The sequence below is a fragment of the Oncorhynchus kisutch genome, linkage group LG8 (assembly GCF_002021735.2).
Source record: "Oncorhynchus kisutch isolate 150728-3 linkage group LG8, Okis_V2, whole genome shotgun sequence".
NCBI classification, from domain to species: Eukaryota; Metazoa; Chordata; class Actinopteri; order Salmoniformes; family Salmonidae; genus Oncorhynchus; species Oncorhynchus kisutch.
The window spans coordinates 40,152,293-40,177,468 of record NC_034181.2 but is presented as its reverse complement, the minus strand read 5'-3'; the positions used below and the strand labels follow the sequence as shown (position 1 = coordinate 40,177,468).

Here is a 25,176-nt window from a genome sequence, read left to right as displayed (position 1 = left end):
ACACGCAGGTTAAAATATCAAAAACTCTGAACCAATTACATTAATTTGGGGACAGGTCGAAAAGCATTCAACATTTAGGGCAATTTAGCTAGTTAGCTTACACTTGCTAGCTAATTTCTCCTTCTTAGCTAGCTTGCTGTTGCTAGCTAATTTGTCCTGGGATATAAACCTAGAGTTGTTATTTTACCTGAAATGCACAAGGTCCTCTGCTCCACCAATTAATCCACACATAAAACGGTCAACCGAATCGTTTCTAGTCATCTCTCCTCCGTCCGGGCTTTTTCATCTTTGAAGTTATATGGTGATTGGCATCTACACTTTTACCAGACAACCGGCATAACAGTTCGTCTTCAAATCAACCACGTGGGTATAACCAATGAGGAGATGGCACGTGGGTACCTGCTTCTATAAACCAATGAGGAGATGGGAGAGGCAGGACTTGCAGCTCGATCTGCGTCAGAAATAGGAACGACTTCTATTTTAGCCCTTGGCATCGCAGACGCTCATTGGCGCGTGCGAGCAGTGTGGGTGCAATAATGAATAACATGGATTTCTAAATTGACTTTATGACGCTCGCGCACGTGACGTGTCCGGTCTGGTCAGCATGTAAGAAAGATGCTGTGAAATTCCACCGGAGCAGACTGGCAAAATATGCACGGCTTATTATAGTTTTCTTGACCCAGAGTTTATTAGAGGCCAGCTTTAACAAGACACAGGCGCTTGTTGGATTCTCAGTGTTTAACGGAAAATGTACAGTATGCTGGCTATAATATACAGTGCATTGGGAAAGTATAATTTTCAACAACTTGTTACGTTATAGCCTTATTCTAAAAACTTTATGCAATAAAATGTTTTCCTCTCATCCACACACAATATCCAATAATGACAAAGCAAAAACAGATTTTTTGAATTTTTAGCAAATGTATTAAAAATAAAAAACAGAAATACCTTATTTACATAAGTATTAAGACCCTTTGCTATGAGATTCAAATTGAGCTCAGGTGCATCCTGTTTCCATTGATCATCGTTGAGATGTTTCTACAACTTGATTGGAGTCCACCTGTGGTAAATTCAATTGATTAGACATGATTTGGAAAGATACAAACCTGACTATATAAAAGGTCCCACAGTTAATAGTGCATGTTAAAGCAAAAACCAAGCCATGAGATCCAAGGAATTGTCCGTAGAGCTCCGAGACAGGATTGTGTTGAGGCACAGATCTGGGGAAGGGTACCAAAACATTTCTGCAGCATTGAAGGTCCCCAAGAACACAGTTTGGAACCACCAAGACCCTTCCTAGAGCTGGCCGCCCGGCCAAACTGAGCAATCGGGGGAGAAGGGCCTTGGTCAGGGAGGTGACACAGAACCCGATGGTCACTCTGCCAGAGCTCCAGAATTCCTCTGTGGAGATGGGAGAACTTTCCTGCAGCATTCCACCAATCAGGCCTTTATGGTAGAGTGGCCAGACGGAAGCCACTCCTCAGTAAAAGGCACATGACAGCCCACTTCAAGTTTGCCAAAAGGCACCTAAAGGATTCTCAGAACATGAGAAACAAGATTCTCTGATCTGATGAAACCAAGATTGGCATTCAGGCCAAATAGTTTAATCATCACATCTGGAGGAAACCTGGCACCATCCCTATGGTGAATAATGGTGGGGGAAGCATCATGATGTGGGGATGTTTTTCAGCGGCAGGGACTTGTACTAGTCAGGATCGATGGAAAGATGAACAGAGCAAAGTACAGAAAGGACCTCAGACTGGGGGGTTAGTTTCACCTTCCAACAGTACAACGACCCTAAGCACACAGCCAAGACAACGCAGGAGTGGCTTCGGGACAAGTCTCTGAATGTCCTTGAGTGGCCCAGCCAGACCTCAGACTTGAACACTGATCAAACATCTCTGGAGAGACCTGAAAATAGCTGTGCAGCGACGATCCCCATCCAACCTGACAGAGCTTGAGAGGATCTGTAGAGATGAATGGGAGAAACCCACCAAATATAGCTGTGCCAAGCCTGTAACGTCATACCCAAGAAACCTTGAGGCTGTAATCGCTGCCAAAGGCTGCTTCAACAAAGTACAGAGTAAAGGGTCTGAATACTAATGTAAATGTAATATTACAGTTGTTAATTTTTAATACATTTGGAAACATTTCTAAAAAACGTTTTTTTGCTTTGTCATTATGTGTTGTGTGTAGATTATTGAGTAAAAAAAACACAATGTAATCCATTTTAGAATAAGGCTGTAACGGAACAAAATGTGGAAAAAGTCAAGGGGTCTGAATACTTTCCGAATGCACTGTAGGCTATTATTTTCCCATTGGCCTTTCCAGAATGGTTCAAGCAAATATATGGTCATTGTGTAACCCAGTATATGCTAGTACTCTTCTCACCCTGAGTCTGGATGAGGTGGAGGATTTTGGCAGTGATCTGCCTGCCAATCTCAGCGTCCGCCAGCATGGCCTCCCTGTTCAGCCTCTCCAGCTGGCCCAACAACATTAGCACCCTGGAGTTACTGGGAACACTGGGAGAGAGAGACAGAGGTTTAATACTTAACATATACCTTGGCATCAGGTCATGCTCTCATAAAGCAAATAGTCTCCAGGGTCGTGATCATTAGGCACCAGACAGAGGGAAAAAAGGACAGAAACAGAGAGCGACTACCTGGACTCGTCCAATAAGAAATGCTTATTTTCCCTTTCTGTTGTGAAACATTTTAAAATATTTTCCATAGTGCGCCCTAATGAACAAAACTATGCTCTGGTTATATTACGCTAATGTGGGGCAGTGAGGCCAAAGGTCACAGCCATGCGAGAGAGAATCTAAATGTAGAAATAGACCAAATGTCTTTCATATGCCCTTATAAAGACAGTGAGAGACCAAGGGAGAGAGGGAAAAAAGAGACAAACAGACCAAAATACACTAAGAGCAACTGAGTGAGATACTGCTCAAACAACACAAAAAGACAAAATGCACACACACGCCTTCATGCACTTACATGCTCACAGACATATTAGCTAGACTAAACAGCAGAGACAGTCACACTAAGAAAGTCAAACAATCTACCAAGCCCAGAGGTTATCAAATGTTAGCCTATAAATTGAGCTGCCTACGCCATTGAAATATTAGGTCTGGGGCTGGCACAATTACTGCATAACCGTGTAGTTATGGATGTCATGAAAATAAAATAAAAGTCATAACGGTTTGAAAAAAGTGTATTTAACGTATACCCAGGAATCAGGAAGAAATTGAAGAAAAAGTGGAGAGTACCTGGACTCGTCCAATAAGAAATAATTATTTTCGCTATTGCGAAACAGCGGACTGAAGATGGAATGGCCGGACTTTGTGCAGTTGAGTCCATTTCTGCGGTAAAATGGACTCTTAAAAATGTGATGAAACTTTGATTCTCCTTGCTGAAAAAAGCAAGGTGTTGTAGCAAACAAGTCTTTGGTTGCCTTGGCAATGCTCCCCACAATACAGCACGCTCTGCTACCGCACGGCAAGTGGTACCAATACACCAAGTCTGGATCCAACAGGCCCCTGTATTGACCCTTTTTCGCACAAACTCAATGCACACACACTGAGTGCTAGCTAGCTATAGTACTGACCGGAAAATTAAGCTAACCAAGACCAAGAAAACCAACGGACTATACAGCTACAAGTAGTGAGTGGAGTTACACATGGACTATACTAAAGTTAAATGTCTTACTTGTGATGAAATGTTTTCCACACACATACAGTGCCTTCAGAAAGTATTCATACCCCTAGACCTATTCCACATTTTGTTGTGTTACAGCCTGAATTCTAAATTGATTCAATTGACTTTTCCCCCCACGCATCTACACACAATACCGCGTAATGACAAAGTGAAAAAATGCTTTAAAAATATGTTTGCTAATTTATTGAAAATGAAATACTGAAATCTCACATACTGTACATTGCCTTCAGGAATGAGTCATACCCCTTCCCTTATTACACATTTGTTTGTGTTACTGCCTGAATTCAAAATGGATTAAATAGATTTATTTCTCACCCATCTACACACAACTACCCATAAGACAAAGTGAAAACATGTCTTAAGAAATGTTTGCTAATTTATTGAAAATAAAATACAGAAATATGTCATTTACATAAGTATTCACTCCCCTGAGTCAATACATGTTAGAATCACCTTCAAACACTATGCAAGACTAATGCTAAAAGAACAAAAGGCTAGTTATTACAGGCCCCAAACAGTTATTGACCCCAGCAGTGAATGTTTTACAGAGGAACCTAAAATAGCTAGGGTCACAATGGCACCATGACTGGCCCTGGCTGGTTTAATGACCTGTGGTTGTGCTGTCCTTAGACTGATCTTACAGTGTCACAAGACATTGAGCAAACTACAGTGTATAATATGAGGGCAAGGGGCAGTGTATGAGAGACAGTAATCTGGCAGAAAGAAAGAACTGTGTGTGTCCCCGAGACAATGGTTACTCACCCTTTCTCAGTGGTCATTTTGGGCTTATTCATTTTTTCTCACACACGTCAACATTTCACATCAACTGCAAATAAAGAAAAGCAAGAATCAGCAATGCACACACAGTTGTCCTTCCCTGTCTGGACTTTAATGTTCACCCCTGTAAATCCCAGTCTATCATTTCTATTATATCCTGTGGCAAGATGAGATCAGCAACATGTGGAGAGATGGTACGAACAACCCGTATTGATAAATCCAATGTAACAAAATAGGGCCGGTCATGCTGTCTATCAAGCTCAACTTGTTTAACCAAAACAAAAGGGTGTCCAGTAGAATTAACGGGCTCCAGTGTCAGGAAACGAAAGAGCTGCGACTATGTCATTAAGCTACTTAGCTAAGGAAATCAGACCAAAAGCACTGCAAGCCAATAGGAGAAAAAAACGAGTAAAGAGAGAAGACAAATGTATGTAGACATTTGACCTGGGTCATTAATGAGTTATTACCATTCATTATGTCATTGATGATTTAAAATAGTGTGTAGCCTCTACTGTAAGCATCATTCCTGGATATAACATTGTAGGCCATAATTAAAATTTTAAAAATTCAACAAAGATGTAACTAGTGAACCTACATGTACAGACAGTTGTTGTTAGTTGTTGTTAGCCAAGGGGACTGAAATGAAAAACCGAGAGAATCCTGTTCTTCACTCAGTCGACCTGGGCTAGTCTGCCCTGTTGTCAGTTATTTGCCTTTGCAGCAAGCATCTTCAGCTAGGTAACGTTCAGCTAGCTATCTTCAGCTAGCTAACGTTCACATCAACGTGTGAATAGCTAAATGCCCCCAACTGCTGTAGACGGGCCTAATCAATGTAGCTAACGTTAAACGTCATCTGGCATACTGGCTATCTGCCAAATGTGTTGTTGCAAAATGCACTTATTCAGATCTTCATTGACAACAACATCACCAGAGTTAGCACAACGGCTAGCTAGCTAACTAGCAGTGACCGACTGGTTTACGAAATAACTGGCTGGCGGGTAATAAGGACATCACAGCCCCCACTGCACCTGCTCAATGTCCATTCGGTTTCCTAGCTAACGTTAGCGTAGCTAGCTAGCGTTCCTGCTAACTTAGCTAGCTATTTGGAAATAATGTCAGAGACGTGCACTAATATGCTGAAAAAATATTCAAAAATAAACATTTTACGAACCTAGGTATATGGAAAGTTAGTGTTGTCCCATTAGGACGAGGCAATCCCTAGATGTACGTGTGTTGCCTGAAACGATGACCCGATGTACAAACCCCCTACTGGGTTGGAGAACTGTCAAGAAGAACTGCCAGGAACCATGAATAACGCGAGAATGCAAATTTAGTTTTGAGATGTGACGCGAAACTATGCGACCGAGCATCTCAGAATGAACGCATACTGTAAACGCGGATCAAAGATCAGACATAATGTAGCAATAACATATAGGGCAACCCCCCCCCACACTGACCTAAACCAGGAAATAAAAAAATTAAAAACTGACCTGAAACCAGCACCTACTGACCCAGAAAGAGCCTCCAAGGATTTGCATAGCTATGTTGTGGGACTTCATGTCCCAACGTGCAATGTAACGCTTAACGTCATATTTGTGCTTCTTCTTCCCGAGCCTCGGACAACTAGCTAGTAACGCTAGCAGTTAGCGAAGGTATGTATGATCAAAGATCACGCCAAATATTGTTAAAATTGGCAATATGTTTCATGCAATTACGTAATATATATTATCTTTTAATTGTGTGATATGCATGATTAAACATTTTTGTTGATACAGAGTCCAAGCTAGCTAGTTAGCGTCAACGACATTATTAGCACGCTTGTCTGGTTTATGGATTCCACTAGTTACCACAGTCATAAAGTCAATATTGGCTTCATCGTAAAAATTAAATGAAACAAAAATATGTATGGGTTTTAATTTAAAGTTAGGCACAAGGATAGCAGTGTGGTTAAGGTTTAAAATCACATTAAGAATATTATTTGTAGAAATAGGCGGGGTTTATATATATATATTTATCATAGCTATTAGCTTCTAACAATGACTAGCTCGTGAAAAGACAGCAAACTCGGTGTTTCATTACAAATTGCGATTAGCTAGTTATTTTATACAATGAAACCTTCATAGACCTGATAGTTAGCCAGCAGATCCGACCCGCTTGTTTACAGCTGCGCTACTATGGTCAGACAGGCTTCCTGTGCGTAGATAATAACCACTGAGCAGGCAGAAGATATGGCTCGGAAAAAGTACCTCAATCCAGGAATGAGAAATGTGTTGTACTCTGAATTGTCCCATTATCCCTACTGTTACACCGAGAAGATTGAATGACTGCTAGTTTTTAAGTAAACTTGGAGAGGAAGAGAGAGGCCCAACTTGGGGGGGAAATCTGTCTCCTTCCAGCAGGTAGTGTTTTTTTCACCCACCAAGCAATGAGTTTTTGTATGGCGGTCAATAAGAGTGTCGAATTTGGTCAACAACAAAAATGTATTGCTTATTTGCTACGTGAGGTTTATTTGATCAAAGTTTCTAATGCTTATGTTGTTACACATATATGGATATAAGTATGACACGTGACATTCCAGAGTTGTCTCGAGATTGCTATGCATATTCATTGAATGAGGCTAGTAGCATATCATCCCTCTCCATGGATGGTGCTTTCAAGACAACTGGAAACTCAGGAAAAAAATGAGGTCGTATCATGTCGTCAGTGATCTTCTGGTCGTAAAGTCGGAGCTCTAGAAAGAGGCCAACTTGGAATTCCGAGTTGGATGACTGTTGAAAACAAATTTTCCCAGTTGGAGTAAAAAAAAATCTGAGTTCACAGTTGGTTTCACGTAAAACAGTTGTCAAAATAGTGTGCCTTCAAAGGGATTCGACCTCATAACCTCACGTCCCTGAATGGTCCATTGTTCCCTACTCTACCTACGAAGCTACTGGTCAGTTGAAACTTTCTGTACAAAATCCTATACTATATTTGTAAGTACAGTGTCCAGTAGAGGTCTACACTTGAAAGTAGCTTGGAATCGAAGAAAGCACTGGAACCACAGCCAAATCAGTGGGATCTCGCATTTTGCAACACGTTTTGAAAAAGCATGTGATCAAACAAAGCTTTGTACATAAATGATGACGTTATTCTGATAAAGTGAAACATACATCAGCAGACTGCTTAATGATTTCGACGTGTGCCTCGGAGCTCCGATATCAACCGGAACATCACTACCGTTATGGAATGGCAAGTTGCGTTGATCAACAAAGGAGCTAATTGGCTGACACTGCCATTTCAAAATGGCTGTGTGGCTTCTGTTACCTAGCATGAGACGAAAAGGACAGTTTTCCAGAAAAACTAGCAGTCTTTCAATCATCTGTGTAACAGTTGGGATAATGGGACAATTCGGAGTACAACTCATTTCTCATCCCTGGACTGAGGTACGTTGTCCAAGCCATATCTCGCGCAAGCTCCATGGTGTCGTACTCTACACAGCAAGCCTGTCCAACCCTAGTGCAGCTGTAAGCAAGCGGGTCGGATCTGTTGGTTAACCTGACAGTCAGCATAGACTTGAAAAAGGATTGCCTGCTGAGTCCCCTCGCCTTGGACCCTAGTGACAGACACTTGGATCCCTGTCTCAGAACGTTTCCGTTGCACTAGCACCCACAATTAAGGCCGTTTTAGGCATTAACTCAAGCTGCTTAGACACTCTACACATCAGCATCCCTCAAGGAGTCTGATCTTTCTTTGACCTGTCTGTTTGGTAAAGTGGATATTACACCCTAACAAGTGTTGTATTTCTCACACACCATCCTACTCTTCAATTATGAGGCATATTAGTTTAAGTTTCAGACCAGCCTCAATCCCCAAAATAGCTCTGTCATACATTAATAGTTGCCTTCAGATTTGCTTTGACACAGGTATAAGGTCTATGCTTACGCTATTTACAGTATGTCATAACTCCCCTGCTTTCTGGCATATAGGCCAGTTTCTAAACAGAGATTGTACAGTATGTAAATATCCGTCTAACACGAACCCACCTAGCCCAATCTTGGACTAAAGGAGCCTAACGTTATTCCTTAGTCCAAGGACCTTATGTGTTTTGTTTATTAGCTGAATTGGCTCTGGAGGCCGTGTTCTAGAAACATAAATCCCTCTACTTTCATATCCCATCAAAATCATTTCACAAATGGAAAATACACACTGTTTTAACACAGTTGCAGCCGACAGTATTTTTTTTTGTGACAACACGTTTGTGGCGTTGGTCTTCCGTTTACACACAAGTGTTTGGAGATTTAGATAGCACAGGTAGTCCACTCTGTCTTTTCAGTAAACAAGTGTTGTAATATGGAAATATGGCTATGTGGGAACTAACCCTATAAAAGGTGTGTATCAATTTAACATTTTATGAAAAATAAGGTCCTTATGCTTCCAAAACCAATGAGTGTTAGTGTTCAGACCGAGGGTCGCGGCTCTTAACAAAACTCCCCCCTACAGAAGACTCCTTCATCCAGTGACTTATGTGTCATGTCATGGAACTGAGAGACATGATCAAGAGCTAGAACCGACCGTGCTACTTATTTACCTACCTGTGTTTGTGCCTGTTTGACAACGCTTTTACCACATCAGAGGGTATATCTGTGACCTGTGGACGGTTCTGATAACGAATGCGTTGTTTGCATTGCCGAGCAGTGCCCAGGAAATAATACAATCTAACTGTTAAATGCTATCAAAACCAAACATGGATGTCATTGTTTTGCGCGCACACGCGCCATTCTACTTCCTGTCTGCGACAGCATGGTGCCAGTAGTGCAAGTTTGTGTTTTGATTTGGGGGGGGTTGCATCTAACAGATGGATGTAATTCTTCATTGGGCACTGCTCAGCGACACAAAACGATGAGTTTTCAATCACAATCGTCTGCCAATTACGGATATACCTTTGTTTTGTGGGAAACGTGACGCCAAACAGGGACAGTCACGGGCTGGCAGATAACTTGCAAGGTGAGTACATTTTATACAGCTAGGCCAGAGTTCCACTGGGTATCTGTCACTAGAACACAGTTCCACTGGGTATCTGTCACTAGAACACAGTTCCACTGGGTATCTGTCACTAGAACACAGTTCCACTGGGTATCTGTCACTAGAACACAGTTCCACTGGGTATCTGTCACTAGAACACAGTTCCACTGGGTATCTGCCACTAGAACACAGTTCCACTGGATATCTGTCACTAGAACACAGTTCCACTGGGTATCTGTCACTAGAACACAGTTCCACTGGGTATCTGTCACTAGAACACAGTTCCACTGGGTATCTGTCACTAGAACACAGTTTTACTGGATATCTGTCACTAGAACACAGTTCCACTCTGGTCTAGGAAATTGGCTATCTGGCCTATTGAACATCCACACTGAAGTCAGAAGAGAAGTGAGTCATGTACATCTACTGGGTTTACTTTCAGCTTTAACCATGGTGATGAAGTCATCAGTTGAGGATGATGATGTGGGATGGGGACTGGGTGTCCCAGAGAAGATGAGGAACAATGCAAACTGGGTGGACATTACACATGACTTCAAAGAGGCATGCAAAGGTACAAGGTGTGTGTGTGTGTGTGTTACATGCTTTAACACCGTATTTCAGGATGTGCTAGTGATGTCAGTTCTTGGGGGCTTTTGATACTTGCCCCTCTCGTTTGTTTGTTAGACAGTTCTGAAATACCTGGTAAATTGGGTTTCTCATCAGAAGATTGGTGTAAATCACACAACTAGTAAAATAAAGGCCTGTACAGTACAGCAATTCCTAATGTATACCCAGTGTTTTCAGCTCTGTGGGAATTTGGTGCCACCAGTCTGAAATGCAAGCTGGATGGCACAGGTTAAGATGCCCTGCTGACCCCACTGACATCAATGCATGACTAATTCAAAATTCTATTTAAGTAGAAGTTAAGATTCACCCTTTCAGACAGTACATGCTTGTGTTACACTGTACTACTGTAACACAAATACTGCTCTGGCTTTCATCCCTACAGTTCAGATGACTGAGTACATTTGCATTTGTTCTCTGTATTTACAGAGCTCAACCTTGGGGAGTTGCTCCATGACAAATTGTGAGTATGAGTGTTTGTTTGTTTCAGACACTGTTCTAATCAACCATTAGTGAAATACTTCATTGCTTGCAGTCTGTCTCATTAATGAATACTGGGTATCTATCACTAGACAACACACACACTTTAGGTCTTTCTAATGGCACGTTTTTCAGCAGGTTTGGCCTGTTTGAGGCTATGTCCGCCATTGAGATGATGGACCCCAAGATGGACGCCGGGATGATTGGCAACCAGGTCAACAGGAAAGTCCTCAGCTTTGAACAGGCAGTCAAGGTATGGCTCTGATTCCTAGAGTTTCACTGTGAAGGAAAACGGTGGTATTATGTTGAACCTTTAGTGAGGTGCATTGTAGTACAAAAGACTCTAAACCCCTCCCTTTTGTATCCTCTCTCTCATCCTGTCTTGTCTCTAGGATGGTTCCATCAGAGTGAGGGACCTCAGTCTTCCAGAGCTGATTGGGATCATGGACACCTGTTTCTGCTGCTTGGTCAGTTTTATTGCCTTATCAATACCAAACTGAATCAGCAAACGATGCATAATTAATTACCAATCAAAACGTGTGTGTGTGTGTGTGTGTAGATCACCTGGCTGGAGGGTCACTCCCTAGCCCAGACAGTATTCACCTGCCTGTACGTCCACAACCCCGACCTCATCGAGGACCCGGCCCTCAAGGCCTTCGCTCTGGGCATCCTCAAGGTGTGTGACATCGCCCGCGAGAAAGTCAACAAAGCCGCAGTGTTCGAGGAGGTAAGCCACTTGATCCCTTTGGGCTTTTGCACTCACACAGTCACGCCAATGGCCATAAAAATTGGTAAAACGGCACCAACAGATCTGGGACTAGGATAACGCACACTGTCTCTCTATCTCCTATAATCCTGTCTATGGGACACAGTTAGGCTTGCAAAATTCCCGGGAACTTTCAATAAATTCCCTGGTTTTCCAGAAGTCCTGGTTGGAGGTTTCCTGGAATCAGAAGGGAATTTATTGAAAGTTCCTAGGAGTTTTGCAACCCGCTGTTCCCTCCTACGTCTTCTGACCTGAAACAACGCCTTGTTGTAATATTCACGATCCTGTTCTGTGTTCTGTCTCCAGGAGGATTTCCAGGCCATGACGTATGGCTTCAAGATGGCCAACAATGTGACAGATTTACGGGTTACAGGTGATGTTCATGTGACGGGCTTAGTCAGTGTTGTGGTTCATGTATGGCATTGGCGGTATACAATATTTATGTCGTAATGTGTACCAAATGAACCTTCTACCAACAGGTATGCTAAAGGATGTGGAGGAAGAGTTACAGAGGAGAGTTAAGGTACAGTACTTTCACACTACTTTCTTCCCGTGAACTGACAACACAACTACACACTGGCAGAATGGCAAAACGCGTTACTGAATAATATCGCTCATCCTTAACTTTCAATGACCGCAAGTGTGTACAGTACCACCAACAGAGCTGCACAGCTCATCCATCACAAGTTATCTTCTCTTCCTCTCTCTCTCTCTCTCTCTCTCTCTCCTTTCCCTCTCCCTCTCATTCCCTCTCTTTCTCTCCGGTAGAGCACACGCAGTCGCCAGGGCGAGCAGCGGAACCCAGGGGTGGAGTTGGAAGTAAGACTGTCACTCTCTCTCTATGGGTATATCCACCAGTCCACCTTATCGTCTCTCCCGTCTAATGGCTTTAAATCGACCCCTAACCCTCATGCCCTATGTACTGTTGATCTAAGAGGCTTTTGATAGGTCTAAGCAATATGGTCAAAATCCCACCTAGTTTATCAGAGGGAAACTTATAGCCTTATCTATACACCTATCAAATAATTTCAGCGTGCATAGGGTGTAGTGTAGCGTCTAGTGGTTGATTTGGGCTTCGGCATATATCCCATTCCTTCTGCCATGCCCAGTCCACCAGAGCTAAGAGTGAGGCAGCCTTTCAGTGAGACAAGCCTGGAATGTGCAGCCGCTTCTCAAAATAAAAGGAATGAACATTGTACGACAGAGCTAAATCTGTGTGTCCCCAGGGTCGACAAAGATGTATTGTGTGTTTTTGCGATTGCGTGTGTGCGAGTGTGTGACTTAACCTTTTCCTATGCCTTTCTCAGCATCAGCAATGGATAGCACTTTTCAGTAGGATCAAGTTTACACGTCTTCTACTGACAGCGCTGATCGCCTTCACTAAGAAAGAGGTAACACACACATTTAGCTTCACTAAGAAAGAGGTAACACACACATTTAGCTTAGCTTCACTAAGAAAGAGGTAACACACACATTTAGCTTAGCTTCACTAAGAGGCAACACACACATTCAGCTTAGCTTCACTAAGAAAGAGGTAACACACACATTTAGCTTAGCTTCACTAAGAGGCAACACACACATTCAGCTTAGCTTCACTAAGAAAGAGGTAACACACACATTTAGCTTAGCTTCACTAAGAAAGAGTTAACACACACATTTAGCTTAGCTTCACTAAGAAAGAGGTAACACACACATTTAGCTTAGCTTCACTAAGAGGCAACACACACATTCAGCTTAGCTTCACTAAGAAAGAGGTAACACACACATTTAGCTTAGCTTCACTAAGAAAGAGGTAACACACACATTTAGCTCGGCTTCACTAAGAAAGAGGATCATGTGCATACCGGTAAGCCGATTTGATTTTTGATTGGGCGTGTAACTGGTTGACTGATGCGTGTGATGTCATGTTGGCTCTGTCAGACCAGCTCAGTGAGCGAAACCCAGAAACTCATGCAGCAGGCAGCAGATCTCCTCCCAGCCCTCCACTCTAGCATCGAGCATGGCATTCAGTACCAGAACGATACTACTAAAGGAGGTAACACGCGCACACACACTCCACTATGGCACCTAGGCCCAATGTGTCCGTCACTACCGTAAGAGGCAATGTTACACTCGTTGGAGAACCTCTGACCGCAATTTAGCCACTCACAGTTCTGACCCCCCTCCCCCCCGCATTCCAGATCAACCGATCATGATGGGGTTTGAACCGCTGGTGAACCAGAGACTGCTGCCCCCCACCTTCCCCCGCTATGCCAAGATCCTCAAGAGGGAGGAGATGGTCAACTACTTCAGCAAGCTCATCGACCGCATCAAGACCGTGTGCGAGGTCATCAACACAACTAACCTACATGGAATTCTGGTACTACGTCTGTAAATACTACAATAATAATTACAATACTACATTCTGACAGTACTTATGTAATGGTCTGCCTGTTAGAACATGTGCTAAAGGTTTATAGTAATGTTTTAACGTTCTGCTTTCAGGACTTTTTCTGCGAGTTCAGTGAGCAGTCCCCTTGCGTCCTCTCCAGGTCTCTGCTGCAGGTAAGCAACATTCTCCCTCGTGATTGGTGCATCTGAACAATTCTCTCCTCTGATTGGTCCTGTTCTGATGAATCCCCTCCCTGTCTCTAGACAACGTTCCTGATAGATAATAAGAAAGTGTTTGGGACCCAACCAATGCAGGACTTGATCAAAGACGCTCTGAGGTACTTTGTCAGCCCGCCGGTGCTCTCCTCCAAGTAAGTCATTGAGGATTGGGAGCGTTTCTTTCTATGAACCCCAACCTTCAAATGCTTTAGAAATGCATCCTTCCTACCTTCCTTGAAGTCATAAGAGATCTGAATTGGTTGGAGTGGTGTTTAAAATGGTCGCAATGTTGCTTTCACCTATCAAAACACCACAAAGGAAAGAAGGATATGTATGTCTGAGGTATTCGAACAGGGCCTACGAGTTTGTGTTCAAGCTCTATCTCTAGACCTGACTGATCCATGCGTTGCCTCTGCAGGTGCTGCCTGCATAATAACCACCAGGCCAAGGACTACATTGAATCCTTTGTCACACACTGCTCAAGGGTAAGTCACCTGGCTGCGTTCCAAGACCTCTTTTCTCTATATTAATGCCACAATCCTTCATTTGTGTGTTTTTCCCCCCCAGACCGAACGGCATCCCTGCCACTTGGTTAGCTATGAAGTTGAGGGGTGGAGCTGGGGGAAAATGGAACCACTCAAAATTCATAGATGGAGCCGTGGCTCTGACTATCAACGTGATAGTTTTAAACATATTCTGAAGGTATTCTTTTTTTCAAACAATGGACTGAAACGACTTTGTTCGGTTTCCCTGCAGCCCTTTTGCAGTCTCATCCAAATCCACGGACACAACCGCGCTCGGCAGAGAGACAAACTAGGCCACATCCTGGAGGAGTTTGCCACACTGCAGGATGAGGTGTGTGTGTGTGTGTCTGGGTGTGTATGTGTGTGTCTGGGTGTGTGTGTGTGTGTGAGAGAGCGAGAGCCAGCGTTTGTGTACGCGTTGCTGTTTAGTGACGTGATTGATCTAAAAATGTGTGTGTGTGTGAGTGAGCGCACGCTTGACTGCATGTCGCTGTTCTCCTGCGGTTGACTTATGGGACTGATGCGGCGGCGCCCCCTGCAGGCAGAGAAGGTGGACGCGGCACTGCACAGCCTGCTGATGAAGTTGGAGCCCCAGAGACAGCACCTGGCCTGCCTGGGCACCTGGATCCTCTACCACAACCTGCGCATCATGATCCAGTACCTGCTCAGCGGCTTCGAGCTAGAACTCTACAGCATGCACGAGTACTACTACATCTACTGGTGAGGAGTGGGCGCCCACGTGTGTTCCAAAGGGCGTGTTCCATGTGTACACTTGACTGAGAGAGGTGTGTGTGTGTGTGTAGGTATCTGTCAGAGTTCCTGTACGCGTGGCTCATGTCCACTCTGAGTCGGGCGGACAGCTCTCAGGTGGCTGAGGAGCGCCTCCTGGAGGAGCAGCAGAAAGGGCGCAGCAGCAAGAAAACCAAGAAGAAGAAGAAAGGCCAAGGGGGTCAGGATCAAGTCGTACTTTTATTTGCATTGCACTGAATACATCTGGGAGTACACCGCCCGCCCCCATCCATAACTTAACCTCAATAAGAATGTGTTTGCGCCTGCAGCTCGCCCCCTCAGCAGAGAAATCACCATGAGCCAAGCCTACCAAAACATGTGTGCTGGCATGTACAAGGTAAGTGTGCGCACACACACAAACTTGTCCTACACATGTTATGCGTCCTCTGCCCTGGCTCGTAGTCCCGTTTTCTATCCAGACAGCATAAACACACACACACACACACACTGAATTTCTGTCTCTGGTGCAGACTATGATCGCCCTGGATATGGACAGGAAGGTGCGGAAGCCGCAGTTTGAGTTGGACAGCGAGCAGGTGCGCTACGAGCACCGCTTTGCCCCCTTCAACAGCGTGGTCACGCCACCGCCAGTCCATTACATCCAGTTCAAGGTAACGTAGTGTGTCACCAACTGTCGCTAGCTAGGATTGTTCATGTGTCTGCGGGGCATTCCAGGTCAACATAATTGCAGACGCTGCAACGAATATCAGGAATGACATGTTATAGTGGAGATGTAAAAAATATATATCATTTGTAACGTGACCTGTTTCTCTCCGTGTGTGTCGGCTGTAGGAGATGTCCGATCTGAAGAAGTACAGTCCTCCTCCCAAGTCAGCTGACCTCTACATGGCGGCCAGCAAACACTTCCAGCAAGCCAAACTCATCCTGGAGAACGTCCCCACCCCTGACCCAGAGGTCAGCAAACCCAGCAGTAGTAAAATAGATTGTGCCTCCTGTTTGTGGGTCTGAATTGCCTCTTTTAATTTGCTGATTGTTGCAGGTGAATCGGATCCTAAAAGTTGCCAAACCCAACATTGTGGTCATGAAGCTACTTGCCGGGGGGCACAAGGAGACAAAGGTAACAACACATCATAATGCACTGAGCAAAACGTAAACAAAGTATTTGGGGAATTTAAACATTTCTGGGGCATTATTGTTGTTTGGTGATAAGGAAAATGGTATTCCCCATCTCTAGGTACTACCAGAGTTTGATTTCTCTGCTCACAAGTACTTCCCTGTGGTCAGGATCATCTGAATCCAAGCCCTGCATTACTATGACAACTCAAACCCAGTACCCTCCTCCCTGACCCAAGTGTGGCGTGTGAGCCCAAAACGGAGACCAACTCAACAATATTCTCGTCTGTGTTACTCTATCTCACTCTGGTAGGACAGAGACAGCAACATTGTTATATATGTCCCATTATGGCACCTGAAATCATGGCCATCTCCATTTTGAAGTAGTCCATTTTCTTCTACTCCTATGAGTTGGTAAACAAACTTAAAGGTGGCATACTGCCACCTATGGTGTGTTGTTTAAATGGGTATAAAGCCAGATTTACTGCCACCTGCAGTTATGGAATGTTTTCTGACTAGTATAATTCATTGGCTGATCCCTCCTGATGACCTGGATGGAATTATGTGATCCTTCCTTAACCCATAGGAAGTCTCACCCAGTTGACTACTTCAAAATGGTGGAAGTCCTCAGTTGCACTGCCCTTGCTAAAACAGGCTTTTGGGGCCCTAGAGTCCTCTACCTCTGTGGCATTGACCCACAAAGGACTACAAATACCAGACATCCCAGAGGACGGACAAAACTACATCCTCAACAATTCCCAAAACAAATTTGACTATGGATTTACAATGATTTATTTTTTGTAATCTCTGTCATACACTTCCTCAATAAAAACGTGTGATTATTTAACATTTCAGAAAATGTGTTCATTGACTGTTCAGTAAGCAACAAAAGTCCATTGTACAAAATTAAAAACCTATCCACAAGTGAAAAATATTCAACCATAATTTCCATTTGAATGAGTCTGCTATATAAAAAAAATATACAAAACATTTGTATTTGAAACATTTATAGTACTGCCAGGTATAAAATAAAATAGTTATGTTGTGAGCAGGACACAAGATGGTCAAAGCTCGAATGATCCCTGCAGACATTTCAAATGATACAACAAAAACCTCAATACATTATGGTCTTTGTGGTTGAATCTGTGCTTGAAATTCACTACTCGACTGAGAGACCTGACAGATAATTGTATCTGTGGGGTACAGAGATGGGTTAATCATTAAAAAAGTCATGTTAACCACTATTATTGCACTCAAAATCAAATCAAATGTCGGTTGCATATACATATTTAGCAGATATTGCGGGAGTATCGAAGTGCTTGTGTTACTAACGGTGCAGTAATCTCTTAACAATACACAACAATACTGTCAAGAACCGGCTCAAGGCGCATAACAAACAAGGGGACAACATGGAGATAAGGAATAACTAAATATAATTAACAATGGTGTGTAGTCAGTAATCGGTAGTGTAAGTGAGTGGTTGCGTGCATAAGTGTGATAATGAGGGGTGTTGAAAGGTGCCAACACAAACAACCAAGAAACAGCCACAAAAATGCCACAACCAAAATCTGTATCTGCATGGAGAAAGTCTCCTCAATTGATGGGGAAGAGGTGCATTTATCCTGGGACACACCCGAGCCCAGGTGTGTCCCTTTTCACTGACGACCCTCCCGGCTCCACCCACCGACATCCTATTAAGGAAAACAAGAGCAAAGAGGAAGAATTCGGCAGACAGAGTGAGAGGGTCGACACAATACACACAAATCGAAAAAGTTAAAGAATGGAATGAAGAAATACGGTTTTGCCCACTTCATATGTATACTGTATGTAAACATTATTAAAGTGGCCAGTGTTCCATGTCTCTATGGACATAGGGCAGCAGCCTCTAAGATGCAGGTTTGAGTAACTGTGGTAGCCAGCTAGTGACAGTGACTAAAGTTCAGGGCAGGTTACTGGGCGGAGGCCTGCTAGTGGTGACAAAAATGTAAGTCTGATGGCCTTGAGATGGAAGCTGTTTTTTCAGCGTCTCGGTCCCAGCTTTGATGCACCTGTACTGACCTCGCTTTCTGAATGGTAACGGGTTAAACAGGCCATTGCTCAGGTTGCTGGGGTCCTTGATGATCTTTTTGGCCTTCCCGTGACATTGGATGCTGTAGGTGTCCTGGAGGGTAGGCAGTGTGCCCCTAGTAATGCGTTGGGCAGACCGCACCAACCTCTGGAGAGCCATGCGGCTGCAGACGGTGCAGTTGCAGTACCAGGCGGTGATACAGCCCGACAGGATGCTCTCAATGGTGCATCTGTAAAGTTTATGAGGGTCTTAGGGGCCAAGCCAAATTTCTTCAGCCTCCTGAGGTTGAAGAGGCGCTGTTGCGCCTTCATCACCACACTGTGTGGTTGGACCATGGTCACCCGTGGATCTATTGGGGCAGTTTGCAAATTGCAGTGGTGCTAGGGTGTTGGGTAAGGTGGAGGTGATATGCTCTTTAACTAGCCTCTCAAAACACTTCATGATGACAGAAGTGAGTGCTACAGGGTGATAGCCATTTAGTTCAGTTACCTTTGCTTTCTTTAGGGCAGCAGGTAGCCTAGTGTGTTGAGCCAGTAACCGAAAGGTTGTTAGATCGAATCCCCGAGTTGACAAGGTAAAAATCTGTCGTTCTGCCCCTGAACAAGGCAGTTAATCCACTGTTCCTAGGCCGTCATTGTAAATAAGAATTTGTACTTAACTAACTTGCCTAGTTAAATAAAACAATTGTTACAGGAACCATGGTGGATGTCTTGAAGCAAGTGGGGCAGCAGACTGGGATAGGGAGATTGAAGGAGAGCTCACAGTCCTCGGGAGCGGCGCTGGCCCGCGTAGTGGGCAATGTGTTTCCCTCGAAGCGGGTGAAGAAGGTGTTTAGCTTGTCCAGGAGCAAGACGTTGGTGTCCAGGATGTGGCTGGTTTCTCCTGTCACATACGTCTCATATCGAAGCTGTTGAATTCTGACTCCACATTCCAGTTGACTTTTTGCCTGTCTGATTTCCTTATGGAGGGCATAACTGGAATTTTTGTACTCAAGCGTATTCCTAGTCACCTTGCTGTGGTTAAATGTGGTGGTTGGCGCTTTCAGTTTTGCGCAATTGCTGCCATCTATCCACGTTTTTTGGTTTCGATAGGTTTTAATTGTCCCCTAGACACTTCCTGAATTAACTTTTACCGTGTTCAAAACAACTGGAAACTCAAATCTCCGACTTCAGTGCGTTCAAAACAACTGGGAACTCAGGGGAAAAAATACACTCCGAATGGGAAAAATCTATCATCCAACTCGGGAACTCTTTTTAGAGCTCCGATTTACCGACCTGAAGATCACTGATGTCATGATTTTACCTCATATTTTTGGGGGTTCCCAGTTGTTTTGAAAGCGGAATCTGTCACCGTGTCAGTGTACACGTCAATGTTATTCTCAGAGCAGAGGCATCCCAGAACATCAAAATCATTAAAACATTGAAGCATGGATTCCGATTGGTCAGAACAGCATTGAACAAATCAAAATCAAATGTATTTATATAGCCTTTCATACATCAGCTGATATCTCAAAGTGCTGTACAGAAACCCAGCCTAAAACCCCAAACAGCAAGCAATGCAGGTGTAGAAGCACGGTGGCTAGGAAAAACTCCCTAGAAAGGCCAAAACCTAGGAAGAAACCTAGAGAGGAACCAGGCTATGTGGGGTGGCCAGTCCTCTTCTGGCTGTGCCGGGTGGAGATCATAACAGAACATGGCCAAGATGTTCAAATGTTAATAAATTACCAGCATGGTCAAATAATAATAAGGCAGAACAGTTTAAACTGGAGCAGCAGCACGGCCAGGTGGACTGGGGACAGCAATGAGTCATCATGTCAGGTAGTCCTGAGGCATGGTCCTAGGGCTCAGGTCCTCCGAGAGAGAGAAAGAGAGAATTAGAGAGAGCACACTTAAATTCACACAGGACACCTGTGAACAGGCCTTACATAGTGAGTCCACGCAACTTATGACTTATTAAGCACATTTTTACAACTGAACGTATTAAGGCTTGCCATAACAAAGGGGTTGAATACTTAATGTTAAAGGTTTTATAAATGTTCTACTTTGTCATTGTGGGGTATGATGTGCATGTAGATCAGTGGTATAAAATAAAAAATATTCAGGCTGTAACACAACAAAATGAGGAAAAAGTCAAGGGGTGTAATGTACTTTCTCAAGGCACTGTATATGGAATACATATTGGCTTATAGAGCAACAACCATACTAGGTGCCGCAGTAAAGGTATTGTAGGGAATACTCAGTAGGGTCTGCGGAATCCATGTATGGTGTCATTTCATGGGGCTCTGAATAACACGGAGTGTAGCTGGACTTTTACTCTGCCCAGCAGGCTGTTCTACACAACCCCACCTGAAAAACGGAACATATTTGGTTAGTAGAACCCCAACTGACTATTTTCCATCCCAGTTTATTTAAGACAGAAAGTCATATATTCTCTTAACCAGTGTGTGGTCTTGCAATAACTAAAATATAACATCATATTAATATGCTTTTGGGCCACATATTTGGAGAAAGGCCGACAACATAACATTCTAAAATGTTAACTGTCCATGGTTCTGTATCTCACTGTTCAAATGTCAACATAAAGCTTCCTATGACCTAACCTTTTGTTCAAACTCACCTGTTTTTGTTTTCTAGGGACTCTAGTGAGTAGACTGGACTCTGGTTTTATGGACACAATCGATCATTTCGAATTATATTTGTATCATATAGTGTCCAGGCACCCCGTTTTAAGCTGTTTGACCACAGAAAAAGTCCCGCAACACTCTGTATTATTCAGAGCCTTGTGAATTGACACCATATATAGATTCTACAGACTCTACTGAGTACTCCCCACCCCACTTTTACGGGACAAAGAATAGTTCTTTTTTTTCTTTATAAGCCCATAGTAATACATATATATATATATATATATATATATATACACAAAAAAAACTACATTTGAATGCCTATTCCACCCATGCTCTACCAAGGTTTTCCAGCACACAGCTTTGACCTAGTGCAGTAGCTATGTTGGTATTGTACTTCAAACTACAGTAACTTCCTTAAACAGACTAATTCATACTCTTAGAGGACATGCTTCCACAATCATTTGATTTGTACTGCATACAAGTATTGGATTCTTCGAACACCACAGTAAAATATTATCCCATTACACTACCTTTTCATGCTTTTTAAAATTAAAATAATGGAAGATTTGATTTATACTTACAATACCATCAGGCTTGATTTAGCTGTTTTGTCTTCTAGTACTGTGGTGCATGGCTGTATTTCCTTAAACCTTTATTTTAGCAAAACATGTAAGTTAAAAAATATTATAATAACATCCTTTTGGTCTAGACACTCAAATGTATTTGTCCTCTTGCTCAGTTGTGCACCGGGGCCTCCCACTCCTCTTTCTATTCTGGTTAGAGCCAGTTTGCGCTGGCTGTTCTGTGAAGGGAGTAGTACACAGCATTGCACGAGATCTTCAGTTTCTTAGTAATTTCTCGCATGGAATAGCCTTCATTTCTCAGAACAAGAATAAACAGACGAGTATCAGAAGAAAGTTCTTTGTTTCTGGACATTTGAGCCTGTAATCAAACCCACAAATGCTGATGTTCTAGATACTCAACTAGTCTAAAGAAGGCCAGTTTTATTGCTTTCCTAAATCAGGACAACATTTTTCAGCTTTGCTAACATAATTGCAAAAGGGTTTTCTAATAATCAATTAGCCTTTTAAAATGATAAACTTGGATTAGCTAACGCAACGTGCTATTGGAACACGGGGATGATGGTTGCTGATAATGGGTCTCTGTACGTCTATGTACAGTTGAAGACGGAAGTTTACATACACCTTAGCCAAATACATTTAAACTCAGTTTTCACAATTCCTGACATTTAATCCTGGTAAGAAATCCCTTTCTTAGGTCAGTTAGGATCACCACTTTATTTTAAGAATGTGAAATGTCAGAATAATAGAGATAATTATTTATTTCAGCTTTTATTTCTTTCATCACATTCCCAGTGGGTCAGAAGTTTACATACACTCAATTAGTATTTTGTAGCATTGCCTTTAAATTGTTTAACTTGGGTCAAACGTTTCAGGGAGCCTTCCACAAGCTTCCCACAATAAATTGGGTGAATTTTTGCCCATTCCTCCTGACAAAGCTGGTGTAACTGAGTCAGGTTTATAGGCCTCCTTACTCGCACATGCTTTTTCAGTTCTGCCCACAAACTTTCTATAGGATTGAGGTAAGGGCTTTGTGATGGCCACTCCAATACCTTGACTTTGTTGTCCTTGAGACATTTTGCCACAACTTTGGAAGTATGTTTGGCGTCATTGTCCATTTGGAAGATTGATTTGCGACCAAGCTTTAACTTCCTGACTGATGTCTTGAGATGTTGCTTCAATATATCCACATAATTGTTCTTCCTCATGATACCATCTATTTTGTAAATGCACAAGTCCCTCCTGCAGCAAAGCACCCCCACAACATGATGCTGCCACCCCCGTGCTTCATGGCCCCCCCTTTCAAGCCTCCCCTTTCTCCTCCAAACATAACGATGGTCATTATGGCAGTTCTATTTTTGTTTCATCAGACCAGAAGACATTTCTCCAAAAAGTATGATCTTTGTCCCCATGTGCAGTTGCAAACAGTAGTCTGGCTTTTTTATGGAGGTTTTGTAGCAGTGGCCTCTTCCTTGCTAAGCGGCCTTTCAAGTTATGTTGATATAGGACTGGCTTTAATGTGGATATAGATATTTTTGTACCCGTTTCCTCCAGCATCTTCACATGGTCCTTTGCTGTTGTTCTGGGGTTGATTTTTCACTTTTCGCACCAAAGTACGTTCATCTCTAGTAGACAGAACGCGTCTCCTTCCTGAGCGGTATGACTGCTGCGTGGTCTGATGGTGTTTATACTTGCGTGCTATTGTTTGTACAGATTAACGTTGTACCTTCAGCCGTTTGGAAATTGCTACCAAGGATTAACCAGACTTGTGGAGGCCTACAATTTTTTTTCTGAGATCTTGGCTGATTTCTTTAGATTTTCCAATGATGTCAAACAAAGAGGCACTGAGTTTGAAGGTAGACCTTGAAATACATCCACAGGTACACCTCCAATTGACTGAAATTATGTCAATTAGCCTATCAGAAGTTTCTAAAGCCATGACATTTTCTGGAATTTTCCAATTTTCAACTTAGTGTATGTAAACTTCTGACCCACTGGAATTGTGATACAGTGAATTATAAGTGAAATAATCTGTTTGTAAGCAATTGTTGGAAAAATTACTTGTGTCATGCACAAATAGATGTGCTAACTGACTTGCCAAAACTATAGTTTGTTAACAAATTTGTGGAGTGGTTGAAAAAAATAGTTTTAATGACTCCAGCCTAAGTATATGTAAACTTCAAATGTAGATATTCCATTCAAAATCAGCTTTTTCCAGCTACAATAATTCCCAACATTAACAATGTCTACACTGTATTTCTGATAAATGTTTTGTTATTTTAATGGTCAAAAAATGTACTTTTCTTTCAAAAACAAGGACATTTAAGTGATCCCAAACTTTGACGGTAGTGTGTAATATATATTAAGTACCAGTCAGTTTGGACACACCTACTCATTCAAGGGTTTTTCTTTATTTTGACTATTTTCTACATCGTAGAATAATAGTGAAGACATCAAAACTATGAAAAAACACATGGAATCATGTAGTAATAAAAAAAAAGTGTTACACAAATCAAACTATATTTAATTTTTGAGATTCTTCAAAGTGGCCACCCTTTGCCTTGATGACATTCTCCCAACCAATGTGATTTTATCTGTGGCCTTCAGCCTTCTCAGATGGGCACTTCTAATGTAAATCTATGACAGTACCCAAGGGTCTTTAATTTTCATGCTCTCCCCGTAGATTTTGCAGTAACGTAGTGTCCCCATTAGTGACGGAACACTGAGCCAAGCACAACTAGAGAATGTTACCAACCCCTACGCACCGTATTTTCTGCTGGCTGCCCCACCACCACAGAAAGCACTGATCTACACTCAAACACCTGCATTTTGCAACTGCCTTACTCAAGAAAGCAAAAAAGAGACTGTATGCGGCTTTATTAACAAATTATTATTATTTTTTTTTTGCAAACTGATGTGACACGTATTAATGTCAAAATAACATGCAAACATTTGTATAAAAAATGTAATACCACCAATAACAAATATGTTTTGATACGGTGTGCCCTAATGAACAAGACCCTGGATTCAAGCTCAAGGAAAGATCCTGAATAACTGACTTGAAAGAGGGTCAATGAGAGACTGAATGTGTCCCCTAACCTTTGACCCGGAGGTCCTCAGCAAGCTCCTGTGCAAAGGCGGCCGCCCCTTTGTCTCCCACCAGGGTGTTGCAGTTGAGAGTGACCCAGTGGGGCCTCCCATGCCCTCAAATTCAGGCCTTCAGTACCTCTGAGACACGGCCTAGGCTGCAGTGCAGGGGAGAGGTCAGTCGACGGGAGCTCACACATAACCCCAAATACCACACAATAAGGATGCATGATTCTGCCCATGCAATTGTTGAATGTGTAATCACTTCAATACAGATCTTTGAGTATGTCATACTCGCCATCACCATTAGAGGGAAACAGAGCTCTGGTAGATAGCTGAACATTAGAAAACACAAATTAGAGAAAACACAAACAGATAATGTAAACACATTGATGTAGCCTTAACACAAAGAGCCAAGTAATCTTTTCCATTGGCTAAACCCTGGTGAGTAACAACAAACAAGTGTTAGTGGGT

The 25,176-nt window shown here is 42.8% G+C and overlaps 2 protein-coding genes across 10 annotated transcripts in view; one reads left to right on the top strand and one right to left on the bottom strand.

Annotated features, from left to right (window-relative positions):
* The window catches only part of LOC109895675 (cytosolic carboxypeptidase 1), a 40,122-nt gene extending 34,185 nt beyond the window's left edge, over positions 1-5,937 (bottom strand). Inside the window, exons 1-3 of one of the 4 annotated variants that reach the window (XM_031830348.1) lie at positions 5,665-5,937; positions 4,479-4,542; positions 2,392-2,522 (exon numbers count right to left, since the gene is read on the bottom strand). In XM_031830348.1, coding sequence (XP_031686208.1) covers positions 2,392-2,522; positions 4,479-4,510 — 163 coding nt within the window. In that variant the 5' untranslated portion in view covers positions 4,511-4,542; positions 5,665-5,937. The remainder of the gene's footprint in view (positions 1-2,391; positions 2,523-4,478; positions 4,543-5,664) is intronic. The other 3 variants (XM_031830346.1, XM_031830347.1, XM_031830345.1) reach the window with 3 other exon arrangements.
* A 64-nt stretch (positions 5,938-6,001) lies between these two features.
* On the top strand, positions 6,002-17,189 carry LOC109895674 (N-alpha-acetyltransferase 35, NatC auxiliary subunit-like). Of its 6 annotated transcripts, none has more exons than XM_031830352.1 (24): positions 6,002-6,145; positions 8,973-9,476; positions 9,937-10,065; positions 10,548-10,581; positions 10,737-10,851; positions 10,991-11,065; positions 11,158-11,325; positions 11,671-11,737; positions 11,844-11,887; positions 12,133-12,183; positions 12,672-12,755; positions 13,285-13,399; positions 13,545-13,723; positions 13,849-13,908; positions 13,999-14,105; positions 14,372-14,438; positions 14,710-14,808; positions 15,019-15,197; positions 15,281-15,426; positions 15,536-15,603; positions 15,737-15,877; positions 16,059-16,181; positions 16,267-16,344; positions 16,462-17,189. In XM_031830352.1, the coding sequence occupies exons 3-24, from the start codon at positions 9,945-9,947 to the stop codon at positions 16,519-16,521; spliced, it is 2,181 nt and encodes a 726-aa protein (XP_031686212.1). In that variant the 5' UTR covers positions 6,002-6,145; positions 8,973-9,476; positions 9,937-9,944; the 3' UTR covers positions 16,522-17,189. The 6 variants fall into 6 exon arrangements, with proteins under 6 accessions (XP_031686212.1, XP_020345152.1, XP_020345151.1 ...); XM_031830351.1 differs by having other exon boundaries at positions 6,039-6,145; positions 10,734-10,851; XM_020489563.2 differs by lacking the exon at positions 8,973-9,476 and having other exon boundaries at positions 6,025-6,145.
* Positions 17,190-25,176: the final 7,987 nt, after the last annotated feature.